Source organism: Camarhynchus parvulus, chromosome 6 (assembly GCF_901933205.1).
Source record: "Camarhynchus parvulus chromosome 6, STF_HiC, whole genome shotgun sequence".
Taxonomy (NCBI): domain Eukaryota; kingdom Metazoa; phylum Chordata; class Aves; order Passeriformes; family Thraupidae; genus Camarhynchus; species Camarhynchus parvulus.
In genome coordinates, this window is record NC_044576.1 from 20,346,238 (window position 1) to 20,367,153 (window position 20,916).

Consider the following 20,916-nt stretch of genomic DNA (forward strand, 5'->3'; position numbering starts at 1 on the left):
TAAAGGGATTTTAGGAGGTTTTTGCCAAGTTCCATTATTGCTTTTATCCTCTGTATTGTTTGCACATTTTGAGTGTTCTAATAAATGTTCTAAACAAATTTTTTTTAATATTAGCTTCCACAGAATATGCTGCAGAAAATTGTTAATCTGATTATTTTGTTTAGGTATCTAAATTGCAAATCCATTGCAGATAAACCCATTAATTTTTATTTTTATGAACAGAATAAGCAAAGATAAAAGCACTTTCAGAAAGGATGCCTTTTAGTGAACTGTTTTATTAGAATGACCCCAAAACCACTCAGTTAAAGTTCAGTGAGAAGAACTTGAATCAAATGAAGTTCTGTTTATTTCCAGAGAGGATCTTAATCCTTAATGTGCTTTGCTTTATGTTACAGGATCTGCTGAGGGAAGTTAGGGCTTGCTGTTCTTTGAAGTTACCAGCTGAATTCTGAAGACTTTGCAAGAGAACAGAGCACTTTGTTGGACTGACACAGCACAAAGGAGGTGAAATGATATCACTGTTAATGAATGTTTTTCGGCACATTTTGTGAAGATGAATTGGTGTTAAAAAAGTGAAGAGGATCAATGGTAATTATGTGTTTTACTGTTTGAATAACATTTCAGGTTAAAAATATCAACACACTTTCCCCTCCTCAAGCATGTGAGGACATGGTAGAACAGGGAAGGTGTACTAACACAAACTGCCCTGAGGAATGAGCTATTACAGTCAGTTATAGCAGGTGAGAGATCCTGTGTGTTTTCAGTCTGTAATAGGGTGGAAACAGAAACCAGGAAAGACTTTCTGAATTTTAAGGCATTTCAAGTTGAATGAATTATAGTCTAGGGCAGCAGATCTTATATAAGGTCTAACTAGTAAAGTTTTCTTCTAAAAGATAAGCACAATGAAGTTGCAAATCCATTTTGCAATAGACTGCTTGATCTGAAGAACAAGTAGGGAACTTGGAGGTGAAAGTAATTCTCACCAAATCTACACAGAGAGTAGGTGCTAGTGGCCACATACACATACTGTACTTTTTTCTACTTCTTCAGGAAAATGTAGTAAATACCATTTTAATTAGATTTTGTTTCACTGTTCTACATTTGGCTCTTACAGGATTAATAAATATGATTTCAAATAAGTCACTGCAGTGGCAAATCTCCTAACAAAAATGCTTACCTGTATTTATTCTTCAAGGTAAATTCCAATAAGAACAAAACACTAGTTAGCAGATCTTGACTTAATAAATTCTTTTCCTATATATTTATTCTGAAATTTATTAATGATGAGCAAAACCACATTTCAAAGCAAAACAAAGAATGACAACTCACAGTTGCAAAAATCTGCTTTCAGGGACTTAGTGAAATGAAACGGTTCCTACGGGCTGTAACACTCTAGACCTGTCTTAACTCTGTTGCTGTATATACAGTGCATGTAGGAGGTGGTAGCATTTAGTTCAGAGAAATACAGAGCACGATAATGTCATGTTGTAGCAGCCCATAAGGGGGAGTATTCTACTGCATTGAATCCTTAGAGTTCAGGAACAGAGAAAGACGGAGAGCTAATGCAAGGTGGTTGATCTCCTGTTGACAGTGAAAAATTATATCCTAAAAGAGTTTGTCAGTTCTTTAGACTAGAAATAGTTTTCACCCCATGTAAGCATAAAATCAAATAGCAAATGTCTTACTGGTGCAGAACCAGTATAATTAATTTTCAAAAATGGAGGGGTGGGGTTTTCTTTTGTTGCTTGGAGTAGTTTCCTTCATTTTTTTGACTGGATGGTTAATTTACTATGAGTTAAATTTGTAATATTTATACATACAAAATTACTGTTTAATTTTCTTTCCCATATTCATGCAGGTTCTACCTGTAATTTTGCCATAGATAATTGAGGTACTTCTTTCATGTTGATGTTGCTTACAAAAGGACCTTTTGTTGTCACTGCTGTAACTGAGATAGGAATCTAGCCCACAGTACACGTTCATACAGGAGACATTTGCAGCTGTCAGCGTTGGCAGCTCATTGGCTTGTTTTGAGATCTGTGGATAAAACCCAGTGCAGATTAATGACAAGATATAGGATATTTTTTTTTTTGATAACTGACACTTGGTATCAAGGGGGCTTAACATGACAGTTGACTATTTAGCTTATCCTAGAAAATTTTGTGTGCAAGGCAATAGAGTAAAGCCATGCTTTGGAAAGAAAACGCTATACTTTGCCTTTTGTTTGAGAATCTCCATGTTCTTGTTAAATGCTACTTACACAATCTAAGCAAGTTATAATTACTGAAGTTAGAATTCTTAATGTTTCCGTATTTGTCAGCAGTGAAAATACAACAAATACAGCATTTTGTACTGTACTAGTGTGCAACAGTCTCTCACTGAACCTTCATAAGCAAAATACTGTGCTAACTCTAGAAAATATTTTCAAATTCATTTTTATTATGACTAGCATATGAAAGGGAAATAAGTGTTAAAGTTTCACCTTCGTTTTTGTCTGCCAGAGCTGATATTCCCCATGAGCATACATCACCTTGTAAATAAAAGCTGTGTTATGATATGCCAAGTTCTGACTTTGATACACTTTCTGATGAATAGATGTTTGCTGATTATATAACTTCAGGACTTAATGTTTGCACAGTTTGAAAAGAGCTCTTTAGTGAAGACTTTATTTGAAGATGATCTACAGTCATTGATTGTAAGCCTAATGGATTTTGTCTCCACTTTTGGATTGATTAAACAGTGATTTCTGAGTTAGACATATGGGAATAAGTGATATTGAACAGAGACATTTCATGTGTGCTTTTATGCTTTAGTAAGCCAAGTTCAAGAAGTGTGTCAACAGTAATTGGAAACAATACCTTTATCAAACCATCTCTGAAAAGGAACAAAAATACTGAAATTTGTCTTAATGAGCCAGAGATAATAGCTTCATTTTTTGAAAGGATTACTTTTACTTGAAATAAGTTTGTGTTTAGAGGAAACAAGGAATGTGTTCTCACTCTGGAACAGTAGTTACCACTCCTTTCTTGGGTGAACTATTTGAATATTTGATGTTCCTTCCCTTCCCCAGCAAAAACAGTGATCACAGGAAATGGAATTTTAGCTGAGCTGTTCTTAGCATAGAATTGTCCTCATGTAGCAATATCATCCCTTTGTTTTGAAGAAATTAATCTAAATTGTTCACTGAACAATTCGTTCTGATGCCTTGTGAGGCTACTTAGAACAGAGGCTAGGTAGTGTTAAAGGAATAAGGTAGGTTTTTATTAAAAAGGCCTTCAAAGGATATACCTTGGCAGAGCCCAGCTGTGGCTCTACCCAAGATGGACAATTGGTCACAAGTTTTCACACTTTCATAAGCTTTGGTCATATTGGGACACGTTTACATATTGGGATTAGTTGTCCAATTACAGCTCCAGGTTATGAAGCCCCATCCTCCCAGATTGCTCTCCTCAATTTGCTGTTATTTACACTTTTTGGGCCTGAAGCTGCAATGGTGTCTTTGGTTGTCTGGCTGGAAAAGGATAGCTTTGTCTAACTAAACTGTGAAGGGAACTTTAACAGAGTTATATACTGTAGCAGTACAGAATCTGGAAAATATGAAAGCTAAAACTTAAGGTATAATTTCTCCATTTTAGTTTCCTGTTCAAATATTTCTGGATAAAATATTGCTGGATGTAACACTGGAATCTGGCTTTAAAAATGATTAATTTCCATTTTATGGACAGTATTATCCACTTACAAGTTTCAATTAAATTTATGAGATTAGGTTAGAAGAATTTATATTTGGAACAAATCACATGAAGAAAGAAATTAAACCTGTATGAATAGAACCAAAGGTTTATGTGAGGGGTCATAAGGGTCATATGTGCAGTGGAACTGGACTTGTCATGTCTTAAAAAGGCATGTATCATATTCAGCCATTGTGCAAAATATTGTGATATAATGTGCTCTCCTGGATGGCACAGTAATAAGCAGTTGAATAGCAAGAAAATGTACCTCTGGTTAATGTACTCCCTCACTCCCTGAATCCCTGAGGAAAAGTCACTGTCCTGAATCTTTGTTGATATATGACTGCTGTCCCCAATGGAGTCGTACCAACAGAATGATAAATGTTTTCAACTTTGAGCATTTGGACTACCCAACACAGACAAAATGTTTTTAACATTCATAGAAGTGAAAAGTGTGTATGTGTGAATGCATCAGTATGCAAGTTAAAAGCACATTTCTTCTGCACCAGTTGTAAAGTGCACCACTCTTCCCTAGATCCTACTGAACACTTGTTTACTTATTTAGGCTTCTGAGAGAAGCCTAAATAAATAGGCTTATAAGAGACTCTTCTGACCTCAGAAGAGTCTCTTATTGAAACACAAGTTTTTCCTTGCCATTTATTCAGGTTTCAGTCATACTAGCTGAAGCAGAAATAATCCAGAAGCTGACCTTAAGATGGGAATCAAAATGAAATTATTTCTCATTGTAGAAATCACAGCACTCATTTTGGTCTTCTTTTTTGCGAAGTCTTCAAATAGATTTGTAAATTCATAGGTGTTAAGGTTGGAAATGACTAACAGTTATTACAGAGTGTGACCTTTAGCTTAACAGAAATTGATTTATATAAGAAAACCTGCCTGTTTTATATCCTGTGACTGTGATTGAACTAAAGAATATACTTCATATAAATATTCAGTTTTGATAAGGAGTTTCTGGTGTTTGAAAATTTGCCACCATTGCATCTGCACAGATATAGATGAAAGTGAATGGATCACATTTGCCATGTGTTTCTGGTGAGAGCCTGATTATACCAAGATAGCTGCATATTGCATCATATCAGTCTAAATATATCTAAGTCTGAGAATATCTCATTAGGCTTGTCCTGATGTGTCAAAATATGACTATTAAAAACCAAGATCATAGTTAAAGGAATGCCTGCAACTTATTTAGACAAGAGCATATATTTTAAAAAACCCAAACCATAGTCAGGTGCATCACTCAACTTTTTTTTGGCTCAGACATTTTGGAGAGAGGCTGAGTTGTTAGTTTTGATGTCAAATGTACAGCACTGTGACTGACAAGTAGTAATAAATTGTAACTCCGCCTGTTGTGTACTGTGTATTTAGCAGTTTTATTTTACAAGTTTCTTTTCCATTATTTTCCTAATGATTTTACCCAATGAATGCGCTGTATTCCTGTGCCAAGCTGTTTAACATAGCTTTGAGAACACATTATGAATGCAAACACGTAAAGTAGAACTGGTCTGAAGAAGTTTTGCCAATTGCCTACTGCTTAGTCCTGTGAAAGAATTTTCCCTAATTTCTGCCCCTCACCTTTACCCTTTTGTGTTGTGCTGCTGCTTGTTTGCACTGGTATTTGTGCTGTAAGCTGCTTGTGGGCAGTGCAGCTGTGGAGGTGACGTGAGGTGATCCTGTTGTGGTTTGCTGTGAAGCAGAGGGAGCATGTGTGATGGCTTCCTGTCATACCACAAAGGCTCCTGGGTTTGTATTTTGTTGTCTCATGATTTTGACCAGTGAGCAGTGATGAGAATATGTCTAAATGGTTCCTAAAAGTGAAGAATATTACTTCCTCTAATATTTTTCTCCCTGAAATGTGAGTTTATTTTTATTCCCTCTCAGAAACATCCACTCTTACAGTCTTATTTAGGTAGTTTCTTTAACCTCCCTTTGCCATTACTCATCCAAAAATATTTATGTTTGGTTCCTTTCACCACACTGTTTAAAACAGGAACAGTAACTGCTCTTGAAAAGTTGATCCGAACTTTTTTCCCCCAGCTATCTAAGCTGAGCATAATTGTGTGTATTTTCTGTCCCCTGTCACCTGGTTGTTCCCCATCTGACCCTCTCTCTGTTTTTTAAGACTTGCGCAATGTGTAGGAAAGGATCAAGAGTACATTTTAACTCCATAACCTGTAGACAAGTGAAATAAGGAGCCAGGAAGCCATTGAGCCTGTATAAAAGGAAAGATATAGCATACATAGAATTACTTGTGACAAAGAACTTTCTGGATTTACTGAAGTATGAAAATATGCATGGATTTTTCCCTCTGCAGGTGTGCAAAATGGCACATTTTGTTCTTTATTAGATGCCTGCACCATAATGGAATGGTCATATTTTCTGTAGATACAAACCCATACTCTTAGCAAAATATAATTTTATCAATGTTAACTGCATGGTTCAGTGATTGTGATACTTACATGCATACACCCCCCCTTTACAGTTCTTGAAGTAAAGTTGTTATACAGTTTCTTTATCATGTCCCATTTTGTTTACATAACATTTCATTACTCAGAAGAGACATCCTGGATTACTTTCCCATACATTAAAAAGCATGACTACATCTTATTATTTTAGCAGTTCGGTAGTATTGAGTACCTTCCTCTGCAGACTTCTTGATATGATTTTGATATATATTCACTCTGTGTGGTCTTTGTACGTTGTTATGGCTTCCTTGTTCTTTGGAGGTCATTGTAGCTGTGAGTATTATGTTGAGATGTTCTGTGTGATGAGTCTGTAGAGCACAGACTGTTGGATAAGGCCATAAGAGAGAAAAAAGCAGTATTTTCCCCAGTGCCTCATGTAAGTTACTTGGTGGTTTGCCCTAAATATATACAAGAGATTATTTCCAAATTCTCCTATTTTACTCATATGCTTTGGAGAGTAAAAGCTTGAGTGGTAGGTTGGTGTGACTTCTCTGGTGTTTGACTAAAGCTTGCAGAAGAGCAGCCCAGAGTATCAGGAAATGAGCTGGATGTTTTCAAAAAACATGTACGCACTTGTCAAAATATTATTTCTTGGCTATATAATAATTCTGGGATCTGCTGGTACTTGCTGTCCATAACCACAGCACAGTCTCAGGATTTAGGCCTTTCTCTCCTCTAACTTGTCCTGATTTTACATCTTTGTAAAATAACACAGTTATGCACACAAATTTAGCCCCTATTTTGTTTTTCATGTTTGAATGGATGACATTTTGAATTCTAGTGCATTGCAAACCTCATAATGATCTGCTAACAGCAAAAGAGAACTATGATATTGAATTGTGTCCTTAATAACATCATAAAGTGCAAAGTGACTAAAAATAGCTTGTATTTTTAGTAAAGATTGAGTAAATTGTAACAGAGCAGCATTTGCAAATGCTTACCTGCTTTATATCCTTCCTTCTGTCCTGCTTCATAATCCATAACAATAATTAATTTAGCATAGGAACAGAAAAAGCAGAAGGATATAGGAAACATTATGGGAAGAAGGACATGGAAGTTTTCAGGTGAAATTCTTTATTATGGTGTGTTCTTTTGATTTGTCTCTTAAACATTGAATTACAAGCTTGATTAATAGTGAAGTGATAGTATATTGAGTCTGACTTTTTATGTGGAATAAAATGAATTTCAGTTTCTTAAAACTGAATCCACTCTGCAGCAGAAAACACAGGAAAGAGGAGTAAAGCTCATAATGTAACTACCTCAGTTAGGTGCAATTGTACTGTGTCTTTGAAAAGTATAAAAAAATGTGTCAAAGCTTGAGATGGAATTTTCTAATAAGCAGGTGTGCATCATAAAATAATGGCATGAGACTTGTCATTTAAAGAGTCAGATGACTCTAAGGGCTGCCTTTTCAAAAATGTTCTACAAACAGTGCCTTTTTTATAAAGATTGACCAACACATGTTCACTGCTAAGTAAACATACAGTGCTACACTGGGGCACAGTTTCTAGGGGCTATTGCAACTTTGAAATGACAGTAATATTGAGTTTTCTGCAAGATGAAACAATGGAAGCAAACTTTGACATAGCCTGGAAAAAGAATGGCTCATAGCTTGGAGAAATATTTTTTTTATGCAGTTGGAAATAAATTAACCTTCTTTGTAGTTAAAGGTAGAGCCATTAAATCCACACTGCAAAATAAAAACTGTGTAAGTATTTTGTGATACTCCAGGCAGCTGCCAAATTATTAGGTGAAGTCAATAAGAAATGGAAAGTATGCTTTTTGGTGGAAACTGTGTCAAAATCTGTTTTGTGTTAAAAAATTCCTGCTGCCTGATTCTAAAATTTTCTGCTATGAATTAATTACCCAGCTAGGTTACTTCTGCTGTAATTAGTTCTGCATTAGTGGAAGGCTGCACCTAAATAAATTAAAAAGGGTGAGAATTCTGTTCCATTCCACTCTGCTTTTCAGCTTCCTTCGGTTCAAATTTCTAGGAAAAAAAAAAAGGCTTCTAATTGATTTTTCCTTCACCTGCAAAGTTCACAACACATCACTTGGATGAACATTTGTTTTGTTTTCTCTCTGTAGATAACGCAAAGATGTATCTAATCCTCATCAGCAATTCCTTCAGCTTCTCTGATGCTGGCTCTTTTTCCTGCAGCTTATTTCAGTGGAGTGTGCAGAAGGAGCTCTGTCAGGACTCACTGTGCTGTTAGGTGTTACCTGTTGCTTTTCCTCAATAGCCAAAAACTGAGATAAAATTTATCTTGGTTTGACTTGCATAAACTCTGAAGAAGGGGGCATTTTGTATAATATTTTTCATAAGTTTTTCTTCCCTTTGCAGCAACTTATCTATGGTACTTATTTTTACTTACCTCTCTCTTTTATATTAATTGGTCACATTATCTCCTCAGCTTGATGATGTGGGAGCTTTCCTGTACTACTAAAAGATTGAACATATAGTTGAAAGATTTCTGTGAATCATGACAATAGCCTTTTCCCACTTTTCATTACTTTGGCTTAGGTACATCTATCTTTATTAAATGCATCATGCTTTACTACCTGTAAATGCAGAAGGCATAAATCTCACACATACTGCTGTTTGTATGTTCTGTAATGTAAGTAGGTCTGGAAATGCTGCAGTGTCACTGCAAGGTGCATCAATTCTACCACCTAGTAACTGTTACACCAACTAATTAAAAGAAGATAAATTAACAATTTAGATGTTTTATTTGCAGTGTCCTACTAGAGGAGCAGAAGACATAAATATTCTTTATAGATAAAGAATGATAGGAATTGTTGTTATTATAACAGTGTTATAATTTTATTATCATTTAACAGTGTTTATTTCTTGTATTCTATGGTTATATAAGTTTCTGAAATATCCACATTGCTGAGATAAGTAATATTTACAGCTGCCTAAATTTAGACATTGCAACCCTGTTTGTGTAGCTCCTCATCTCTGGAAGGTTGCTTGGTATTTCTTAGTTAATGGAAATGCCTTTAATACTAGCAGTGAGATAAATGGGACCAACTAAATAAATGCTGCTGAAAATCCAGGCAGATTTACCTTTGTAAACTATGCTTGGAAGAGATGTGTAACTGTCAAAGGATCTGCCTGGCCATGTATAGTGATGGGATTATGCAGATAGGTCTCTGCTTGTTGCTAAAGGTTCACAAGGCTCTCATGAGACTAAAGTATAAAGAAAACCATTGATGTACCAGCACAAAAATCAAAGAATAGTCCAATAACAATCACAACAAGGAGAAGCAGCTACCGTAGGCAGAGTAACTAAAGAGAACAATTGTAAACCTTGTTACTGAACAGAGAGACTGAAGGATGAGTGAAAATAATAGTTTCCAGGGAATATAGGAATATTGATGTGAGTAGGAAACAGCTCCTGCCAGGATTTGTCACCAATTACTTTTTCCCTATGCTGTAAGGGAGAACCCTATTGCTCTATTTAATTATTCAGAGCTATGGTATTGCTGTTCCCTAGTTTCTTCAGAAAGGGCTCAGAAAAAAACCCCAACCTTTCTAGAATACCTGCGTATGCAGTAAATTAAACAAGCTGTTAGCTCTTGATATGACTTGAGAGATGCTGTCAAATAAATTCTTTTTATTCAGATTTTCATTTTAATTAGGTAGCGAAAAAAAAAGACAACCAGCTCTTTTGACCATATATTGACCATATATATCAGAAATATTGTACATTTGATGACAACAGCTGCAGAATTTTGTGTCCTCTCTAAGTCTACTTTACTTTATATGCCAAATAACATCATGCAGCCAAGCAAACATATTCAAAGCATACCATCATTTAATAAGTTTTTTTGAAATTCTTGGTTATATGGCTTCTTATGGAGTTTATCACCTTTGATGGGAATAATTCAAGCACGTATACCTCAGAACTGCCCCCTAAAAATATTCTAGTGGTTCAAAGAATTAAAATATCACAGAATCAGTTAGGCTGGAAAATACCTCTAACACTGAGTCCCACCTTTGACTGAGCATCACCTTGTCAACCAAGTGCCACATCCAGTGTTTCCTTAAACACCTCCAGGGATGGTGACTCCACCACCTCCCTGTGCCCACATTCCTATGCCTAATCACCCTTTCTGTGAAGAAATTCCTCCTAATGTCTAACCTGAATCTCCCCAGCTGCAGCTTGAGACTATAAAAAGCAATGTGGGAGAATTAATTTTTAAAACAGGAAAAACACCTGCTGTATGATTTTTAGGCACTGAAAGATTAGGATGATGCGTATAAATGACAAAGGAAATGCTTAGCAGTCAAGAAAGCCAGAATTCAAACAGAAGAACAGTAATGGGAATATCTAGACAAAAACAAATGTGAGAAGTATTAAAAAATTTCCATGAATTTGTTCATTGGAAAATACTGAATTACTGAAGAAAAATTACTAAATTAAAAAGCTAGGGAAAATTAATCATTGTGTAACAATACTGCATGAGATGCAGTTAAGCCTATGTTAAATAAGAAAGTATCCAATCACTTCTCTGATTTTTACTGTTGGGGTTTGAGAGATGTTTTCTCTGAAGATTAGCAAATTGTAGCTATGTGTTAAAAGAAAATTTCACAATTCTCCTCATGAAAGCGACATGAATGGACAAGTACTGTTTTATAAAATATTTACAATGCAGCTCACATGATATCAGGGCACTGAAAGACTGACAATACTCAAGAATGTGCAGTGAAAACGTGAATACTGAAATTCAGAGGAGATGTACTTTGCAGCACTTTTCCTCTCAAAGAATCTCCCTTTGAAGTTGATCAGTACTCTGCTCCTCAGAGGAGTTTGGGATGCTGTTGTTGGCACCCACATCACAAGTGATGAAAAATGTTTGCTTAAATGGCCATCAGTATTTGTGTCGAATTCTTAATCTTTGTCTTTGATAGTGTTCAACAGTGATCCATAGTAAGAACATAAAAGTTTGTTCAGATTTCCCTCAAGGAAACTGAACTCCATGAGGCTGTAATGAGATGGAAAATTTCTGCAAGTTTCAGTGGTTTTAGGCCATGAATCATATGTGGTGCCATGACACAGGTAGAAGTATACTTTTCCTTTGTCATAAATAAGAGACATGCCTTTTCTCTGTTGTATTTGCTTTCTCTCTAATGCATGTTCTATTTTCTGTGGTACTGTCAAAAATATTATGATATAATATTGTAGGAGAGTAAGTAATTCACTCATCTGGGATATGGAAATCCTGTTAATTTTAGAAGGTGCATTTAATAAAATTGCATCATTGGCAGTGACTTTTTCATATTATACTGTGTTTATTAGAGAAAATCTCTTTGCATTACATTCAAAGCCAAAAATTGATTTCCAAAGGAGCTGAGTGCCTAGGTTGCTTAGATATTTTGAAAATCCCACTAGGTCTCTGTTTGCAGCTTTTTGGCACCTAAATACCCTCAAAAATCTGGCTTAAGACTTATAACAATAACACAAAGGCATAAAAACTTGTTGTTCAAGCCAGAAGGATTTTACTGGCACTGAGCATATTGATGTTACACTGGGGAAAATTATATTTACATGTTTTAGGGCACTGAATTAATTATAAAATAAAACTTTGTTTAACATATGTAAAGAATCTGTTCTCCACTACATTATTCCTTGTAGGGATTGAGATAAAGTGTTTTACCAAGCCTAGGAAAGCTATAAACAGGGAAGTGACCAATGTTCAGTGGTTGATTAGTAGTCTGGAAAAAAGACATGTAACAACCAAAACAGATTGCTCAGCCTTAATGCCAGATCCATTCCTATTTTTTTTTTGCTTCCTTGCTGCTATTCTTTTGCTTAAGCCTCTTAAAGTCAGCTTGTCCATTTTCCAGTTCCTATGAAAATATCTCATATAATTTCAAAATGACCTTGAAATTATTTATTTTGACAATTTTAATGTTATAAACCCAAAAAAGGAATAGATATTTTGGCTTCTGGGTTATCCCTAGGCAAGGGAAGAAATGAATCCAGTCTAATCTATATACTGCACTATGTATATATTTTTTCATGGCCTCAGGAAGATCCCAGAGCTGAAAGCTCTATATTAATTTTTGGATGGTTAGTTTCTATTCGGATGAAAAGTCTTTCTTTATATCTGCAATAATAAAATTGAAGCAGCAAGAGCTATAGGACTCAGAAAATGTCTGCAGTACTTTTACAATTTAATTTTAAACTCGGGACCATAATTGCAGGAAGCAGGTTTTGACTAATTTTCCTGAAACTCAGCTTGTATATCCATCTGTGATAAAAGAACTGAAAATATAATTGATAGATCTGACTTAGGAATTTTTCCACCTTGCTTCCCCATGAGAACATGAGCAATGAGAATTGTAACATAACATTTCTGATGTGTTGTGAAGGACTGGTAAAATCCAAATTCTCTGCTATGTTAAAAATAAAAATCCAGCTTGACATTGGAGTAGGGGTATTCACCACTGAAGTAGATTTGTGCTGAAGTAGATGCAGAGGCTGTAAACCTGGTTCATTGTCCTCGCCTTGCTCTAGTAGAAATCCAGGGAGATACCAAACTGCATCCACCGTGACACTGGCAAAAACTTTGGTGTAGTTCTGTGATGAGATTTACCTACTCCTCCAGAGGAGGAATGTAAATGGCCTCCATAATCTCCTCTGTAGCTGTTTGAGGATCACTGGGTGCTTAAATGCAAAAAGGTGGAACTGAGCCATTCAATCAGCTGAAGCCTGGTTGAAATTTTGAGATGGTTTGGCTGATCAATTTTATCTGGATAATCTTTGTAGGCAATGGCTGTTTTAAGGAATGAAATAATTTTTGCACCTCTCTGGAGTATTTCTGTTGAAGAAATCCCAGCTGGCAGAGAGCCAGTGATGTTTCTGCTTGTGTAGCACCTGGTTTTGATTTCAGAGGGGAAACAAGAAAATTACTTCAGTGGGTGGTGACACTAAATACAGCTGTTGCCTGGCAGAAAGCATGTTAGCTCTATTTTACCCAAGTGAGAGCATTTCTGCCTTGCATCATGGATAGGTTCAAAGCTCCAGCTGTAATCTCCCAGAGGAAGAGACAGAAAGGGTTGCATTCCCCAAAACTTTCCTGCAGTTATGAAATAAAGTTCAGTAACTTTGTCATTTTTATTATGCAGAGGAAGATGGGGGTGACCAGAAGGATGTTTTTGATGGAACTGGGAAGAAGAAAAGGTTTCAGAGTAGAAAGTGAGCTAAGGTAGGAAAATGTTTATATGTTTTGAAATAACATGTAGTAATACTGTTTGAAGCATTTTAATTCAATAAATATAGTCATACAAGTGACTGTGATTGAAGCTTTTGCCTATGTTTTTGGTAAGTATACTTGGCTCTTTCCTTTATAAATGTTTCAAGAGTTCAGTGGCTGTTCCTAGTATGTGGTTTATTTCAATTATTATCTTCTAGACAGAAAGCAGGCAAAGTACAAAACTTAGCAAAATTTCTAATTTTTCACTTTTAAAATGTGCATTTCTAATTTATCTTAGATCTGTCGATTTTCATGGGTCTGCATATAAATTGTGTTTTTAGCTCATCTGAATCCCTCATTGTTTATTTCCTCTTTGAAGTCAGGTTAAGATTAAGCTAAATTTAATGAAAATGATAAAAGTTAAATGTACAGAAATGGAAACTGTCATGGGTTGAGGGGGACATTTGTCTACATCATCTCTGGTATTATAGTATTTAACTTTTTTACCCTAATGTGAGTCTCAAAGTTATGGCTTCTGCTTTGGTACAATCTGGAAGAGCACTGGAGAAAAATCTTAGGAGTAAAATAGCACAGATGTGGCATTTGAGAGTGGAAACACACTTCACATTCAGGTTTGTCTGGTTTCAGCAAACCAGCCCATTCTGAAGGAAACCTTCCTCCAAACAGCGCTGTACCCAAGTGCTGGTTATGTCATTATGCAGTTTTCCAAAAGCTACATCATTATATAGGTTCTCTGAAAGCTGGAGGAAAACCAAGTATTGATCATGCCTCTGGATCTGTCTCTGGAGTGTACAACCCTACAAAAGTGTATTTCTACAGACTTCTTTCCAATCCCATCAACTTTGAAAGTCTGAGGAAGAAGGGAGGGTAAAATAATTTATAAAGCAAGATTGAAGCAGCTATTGAACAGAAGTAGGCAATTAGCATCTGATACAAAACTAATTGAGTTCTTGGGGAAAAAAGAAATGAAGAGTGCTGTTCTGGATCCTACATTAATAATCTGTAGAGGACTGTGTAAATGCTTTATCTGGGCTGCTTTGACACACAGGTATTTATTGCCAGTATTTTAGACTTTGTGTAAGTTTTATGAGGCAGGTGTTATGTTTAATTTCAGCTTAGCTGCTACTGGATAAAACAAAACTATTTAACTGTTGATTTTTGCTTTTGAAAATGACAGAGGAAATGTTAAATTTGTTATGTTCTGTGCCAAGAAAACAGCACAGCTGTACAGGTACGAGAGGAAACTGGAGCATAGCAGCTAAACTGCTGCTGTGTGCATAGTTATGGCAAAGTTCCCAGCTCTGCAGCTTGGTACAAATACATGATATATGAATATTTTATATGAAGTGAAATAAACCACAGGAAGCAGAAGTTCTATGTCTCTAACTGTTTGGGTTTTTTTTAAACTCAAATATAAAGATGTGACAGTTTAATTAAAGTAGGACCTAACAGGGTTAAATAATGATAAACCCAACAGTGTTTCATGGAGATTCACTTAATTTGTGTCTGTAATCTTAAAAAAAAAAACAAAACAAAACTGGGATTTATTCTTTTTCAACGGACTCTGCTCTACAAGTTCCGCTATATAGAGAGAAAAAAATTGCGGTACAGCATGACACACATTTCTGAAATACAGCCCTTTCTGTACCTTTCTTATAGTTCCAAAATACAGTATGTTTATTGCATTGGAGAGTTATTTGATAACAGTTTTCTATGGAGCAATTCCAGTATTTGTCATTGTGATTTCATGACTTAATGAAATTGGTGATCACTCATTTGAATAAAGATCACAGAGGTAGGCCAAGGGATTTTCTTGGTGTTCTGGAAGGTAATTTGCTTTGAAGGGTTATGCAGTCTGCCTTTAACAGCACACATCATGTTTTGAAGTCCATGCTAACCAGTGATTGCCACCAGTGGTGTCCTCTCTGCTTTGACAGGCTGATGGCTCCGCTTCTCCTGCTGTTACAGACAGCTTGCAGAGCAACCTGTCAGGTCCTCCACTGGAAATCTACTGTATATGCAGAAGGCTGTCACCATCATGGGCTACCAGAAAGTCACAGACTTTCAAATGTATTTGGCTGCCATTAAGACAACTTATGTTCCAACTCTAGCTTCCTTTTGTAAAAATAGTGTCAAATAGTGACACTGCCTATGTGTGCCTTTCCTGCAAAGAGTTTAGGAATCTGTTGCCTGATAGAAATGAATGTTGGAATATATTTTCTAGATACTTAAGTTCTACAAGTTGATAGAAAGAACAATTTTCTCCTTTCTCTCATGTTTTTTTGTGTGGGTGACAGCACCCTTGTGGGATGCATAGGGAGCAGGAGCACTCAGAATAATTCAAAATTTCTTACTAAATCTGTATTTTTCCAAACTTACTGAGAAACATCAGCAGGTCAGACAGAAACTTACAGATCATCCTAAGTATGCATGTAATCTTTTCTTGAAATACAGCTTTGTCCCTGTCCATTATTCTCCTGTGATGGGTACAGAAGTGTCGCTTTTTAATCTTTAAAAGGATCACCTTTTAATCAGGTGATCATTTCCAATGTTGTTCCTGTACAACAACTGAAATTTACTGCAATAGCATTTGTGCTATTGTATTTTTAGGCAATGTTCACCATAGAATGTATTGAATAACAATTCAAGCTGTAAATTTTGTATTCACCAAACCATCAGTTTTGTTATACTGGCTTAGCAGCAAGGAAATGGTCTTTATATGGAGCATGTGGTTCATAAGATTTAATTAATAAATATTTGGCACGGCCATCTGTAATAAACGGCTTCATACAAGTACAGAAAACTTAAGTATCCAAAACGATATTACTAGCTGTAAAGTTTTAAATAATTATTGTTAACAGACTTTTAAATGTTGCAAAGCTTTCACTCATTGATGAGGAATATAGGGAAGACCCTGTCAGGTGTTGTCAAGCAGCCTTTTAATTATGGTACTGCTTCTGTAAGTGAAATATTTTCAGAATTTCAAACAATGTGTATTAGGTTAGTGCCTATGGAAGGTAAATGATCCTTCAAGAAAGAAAGTGCTGCACTTACAGAAGCTGTCAGACTACAGTCTTTTCTCAAGGCAGAGTCAGTGACCAGAATAAATATATGGTGATATGAAAACTTCAGTGCTTCCCACATCCTAAAGTACAATATACACTACAATTGTCAGGAAGGGGATGGTAAGTAAATACAGAAATAACAGCTTTGTATCTGTGTATAGTTGGATTCAGTAAAAAAAAAAAGAAAGAAAACTTTTTGTGTACTTCTTGACAGTGATTCTGTCACTCATATTGTGGCTGAGAACAACTCTTACCTGGAGGTGCTGGACTGGCTGAAGGCACAGGCTGTGGGTGACAGCTCTAGGTTTGAGCTACTGGACATCTCCTGGTTCACAGCCTGCATGGAGGCAGGAAGACCAGTTGATTCAGAAGTGAAGTATCGTCTCATGGTAAGACAGATCCTGCAGGATGAATGCAGTGATAGCCAGAATGAGTGGCCGAGATTTTTTTTTTTAACTGAATATAGATATAATTGTGTTGTGTTATTTTTTTTCTGTGAAATTTATGAGTAATTCACACAGATTCAATAGAGTAGAAACACCTTCCATGCCTTCTTTGTCAGTGTCTGGTAATGCTGAGTTACTGTGTCATCACGGGGTACAAACTGGTAAATACAGAATCACAGGATGGTTTGGGCTGGAAGTGACCTTAGGGATCATCTAGCTTCCATGGATAGGGATTACTAGATCAGGTTGCTCAAAGTGCCATTCAGCCTGGCCTTGAACATTTCCAGAGATAGGGCAGCCACAGCTTCTCTGGACAACCTGTTCTAGTGCCTCAACACCCTCACAGAAAAGAATTTCTTCTGTATATCTGATTCAAATTTCCCCTCTGCCAGTGTAAAGCCATTACACCCTGTCTTGTCACTGTCCCCTTGTAAGAAGTTATCTCTCCAGCTCTCTAGCAGCCCCTTAAATTACTGGAAGGCTGCTGTGAGGTCTTCCTGGAGCCTTAAGGGGCTGAACAGCCCCAGCTCCTCTGCAATATCCATCAATGAGGCAATTTGTTGCTGTTCTGGTGCTTGTGGTATTTGCTCAAATACATCAATATCATGGTAAATATCCCAGGGAGAGCAGAGCATATCAATGGGCTGTTGATGGCATACTTGGCTTCCTCAAAACAATGCAAAAATATTACAACTTTTGCTGTTGCAGGGTGATCAGGTAACAGCTGGGCCCTAGAAGGACCTGTGAAAAGAAGACTGATGTAGCCTGTGGATGTGTGTTTACAGACTTGGCACCTTCAAGTGAAATTGTGCTAAAAGAAAGAAAAGTTTTATTATATTCTGTTATCTCTCAGTGGAAGCTGCAAGTCAGAGGATGTTGAAAATGGCAGGTTGATGATTTCATGCATGGTGTTTGACCTTGAAGCAATGGATGATGATGTTTTCCTCTGATCTATATCTGACAAATTACCTGCTAATTTCTCAGATTGGAGCATAGTGAGGAGCAGTGGTACTCAGTACCTTGGCCCAGACTCTGAGTGGTGGGGGTTTGGTGGGGATGCCAGGCGTGCTGTGCCCAGCTTGTGCCACTGAGCCATGAAATAGGCCCAGCAGTGCAGCTGGATGAAGCTGTCCCCTCCTTCTGCACCCGCCCAAGGCCTCATGGTGAGGGTTTTAATGTGCACCAGCAAAGAAATGTATTCATATGTCAAGAGAACTACAAGTCTGATCTAAAGCTTTCTGAAGTAAAGTGAAGGATTCCTGCTGATTCTGAGGGTCTGGATTATGCTCTGTGTGACCACACTGGGACCAGGGCAGGATGTGCAGCATGTGCCCTCCTCTGAGGCACAGAATGCCTGAATATTTAACAGCAACATTGCTCTGTTTGCTGCTTCATCATTTTGGTATTTAGATTATGAAGGATGACTCATAAATACCATCCTTTCCCAAGAAAAACTGCAGCTCCTGATTATTTTTTTCCAGTCATATTGCATTTTCCTTGCCAGAAAATATTTTCCAGGTTTTTACATACAAGAATTACTATTTAATAACAGTTTGTGTTGGGGGGGAGGGGAGGTGAATACACCAGATGGAGCTGTCGCTCTCAGGCTCAGCATGATTCCATGACAGAATGTGTGTTTATATTTGAAATCCTGGATATATTTTTGCAATAAATTTATAACATTTTTCAGTGAATCTGCTGGAGGGAGAATAGACAAAGGAAATTAATATAAAAAGAAAAAAATACAAAAAGAAGCCTTGTAACTACTGCTTTATTTTATCTTACAGGCCATAAAAATATAAATACAGGGAATGCAAAGAAGTTCTCTAAACAAGTAATGCATCAAAACCATGAACAAAATCCTGTGAGTCTTTCTGAGAGTTTCCCATCAACATTAAAAGTAAAACAAATTACCTTTTACGTGCATTCTTAATTTCCTCAATATGAGCACACCTATAGATTCAGATAGCTCAGAAAATGTGATTTCATAATTTTTTTTCCTTTTCAAGGCTAGAAGCACCTTTGTTTTTCTCCAAAATTCCTCCAATTTTTTTTTAAGTCAACAAGAAATCTTTTAATTTAAGTCAATGAAACTGCCTTAGTTTTATATAAAACTCCTTTTGGAATATTGGTGTAGCATAAACTTCTGAAAAAGGTATCAGCACTGTCAGGAGATCATAATTATACTGTGAGACTGGCTCTGCAAGTGAAAGCTTATGTTTGTATTGAAACATAAAGATTTCATGCTAATAAATGTAGAGCACAATAAGGAAGCCAGTGACAGCTATACTGGTATTTTTAAAGCTTATAAAACCAATCTTAATTATATAGTTGCTCTGAAGTAATAAACATTTTTAAAGAAAACAAGGAGAAAAGAAGAATTCTAGGAGTGTAGCAAATTTTAAGATAATTTTATTGTTGCAGTGTCACCATGCTAATTCTTTTTTCTGCCTTGAGAAATGAGGAAAGATTGAAGTAAAGGTTAATTTTCTTTTTAAGTACTAGACCGAACTCATACATAATGTAATTTAATTGGAATTTCACTGAAGACAAATTTGGTTCGTTATGTCAGACTTGTAAAATGTGAAATGAAAGTGAATTAACAAACCTTGAACTCAAGCTAGATCATTAAGGTTTTGAAGTAAAAGGAATGGATTGCAGTGGGTGAATGTTTTGGGTGAAATCTTGTCCCCATGTAGTTTTGTGGTCAAATTCCCATTAATATCAATCGCAGTAAGATTTCATCTTTCAGATCCTACAGCAGCCTATTTGGAAGGTTAGTCCTCATTCAGGACATTTGTTTTACTGCATTAGTAAAAAGAAATGCCCTTCTTCATGCAAAACAAGGGGAATAAAGTCAGAGTTACAGACCATTAGCTAACATCCTAATTACAATTGTCATTAAAGTACATCTTTCTGTGGTAGTGATGATCCAAGAGATGCTCTGATCTCAGTGATTTATAGAGAATAAAAGGTTGGTTGACCAGATTTAAGATTTAAGAATTATTATTGATTCATTCAGTCACAGTTCACTTTTAGGGTTAGTAGCCATCATTTAGTTTAATAAGCTTTGGAAATATGGTTGCCAAATATCTGCTTTGAAAGGGAAGCAGAATATTTCTGTGGCAAAGGTCAGCCCTCTTGCAGAGACACCTTTCCTAGCACAAGCAGGTGGGTATCCTTGACAATAGCAGGACATGGACATTAATAGGTACACAAGGGCATCCCCACATGCCAGAAACTACTGATGCTTCCTGGGTTATGGAAGAGAAAGAGGCAGAGGGGAGGTGTTCAGAGAGGTAAAAAGAGAGGAAGAGATCCTTAAGGGTTGCTGCGCACTCAGCAGCCTTAAGAACTGTGCTGTGACTGCATCTCTTCTGCCTTTTCCTCAGTCAGAACCCAGAAGTTGTTAGCTAATTAGTGTTTTTGTTGGTTTGTTTTTGTTTGTTTTTGTTTTTTCCTAGAAAGGAAAAGAGATTTATTTATTTGAAGAAAGGATTTTTCTCCACATTAGGGAAAGAAAGTGCCATCTTTTGATCTTTTGTCTTATCATGTGTCAGGAAACATATTTAACATTTTCTGGAGCATCTCACTCTGTTTCATTGTGAAAGAGAGAGACTGTAAGTAATGGAAGAAATCCTTCATCCTGACAGTCTGAGTTTCTCAGGAAATAAAAATGAAACTTATAAACTGTCTGCCTTCTCTTCATAAAATGCTGGATATCAGAGGACTTTATTATTTGGTCAATGCTGCCTGGGCTTTACAGAGCTCCTGGCTGCTTGCCTCTGTGCACTTCATTCACTGCTGCTTCATTTTCTCCCTGTTATTTCCCTGTGTCATTAAACTTCTTGGTGTGTTAAAAAATAATTTGAGAAAGAGCAAAGTAGTCCCACAATATTAATTCTGCAACCAAGTCTGTCTGCTTTACAAATTGATGCTAGTGGTAAAGGCTGTTTCTCCTGCTTAT

The 20,916-nt window shown here is 36.4% G+C and overlaps 1 protein-coding gene across 1 annotated transcript in view; it reads left to right on the forward strand.

The window, feature by feature from the left end:
* Positions 1-13,226: 13,226 nt before the first annotated feature.
* DNTT (DNA nucleotidylexotransferase) overlaps positions 13,227-20,916 on the forward strand; it is a 74,169-nt gene continuing 66,479 nt past the window's right edge. The window contains exons 1-2 of the mRNA XM_030951472.1: positions 13,227-13,429; positions 16,718-16,892. Of these exons, the coding sequence (XP_030807332.1) occupies positions 13,227-13,429; positions 16,718-16,892 (378 nt within the window). The remainder of the gene's footprint in view (positions 13,430-16,717; positions 16,893-20,916) is intronic.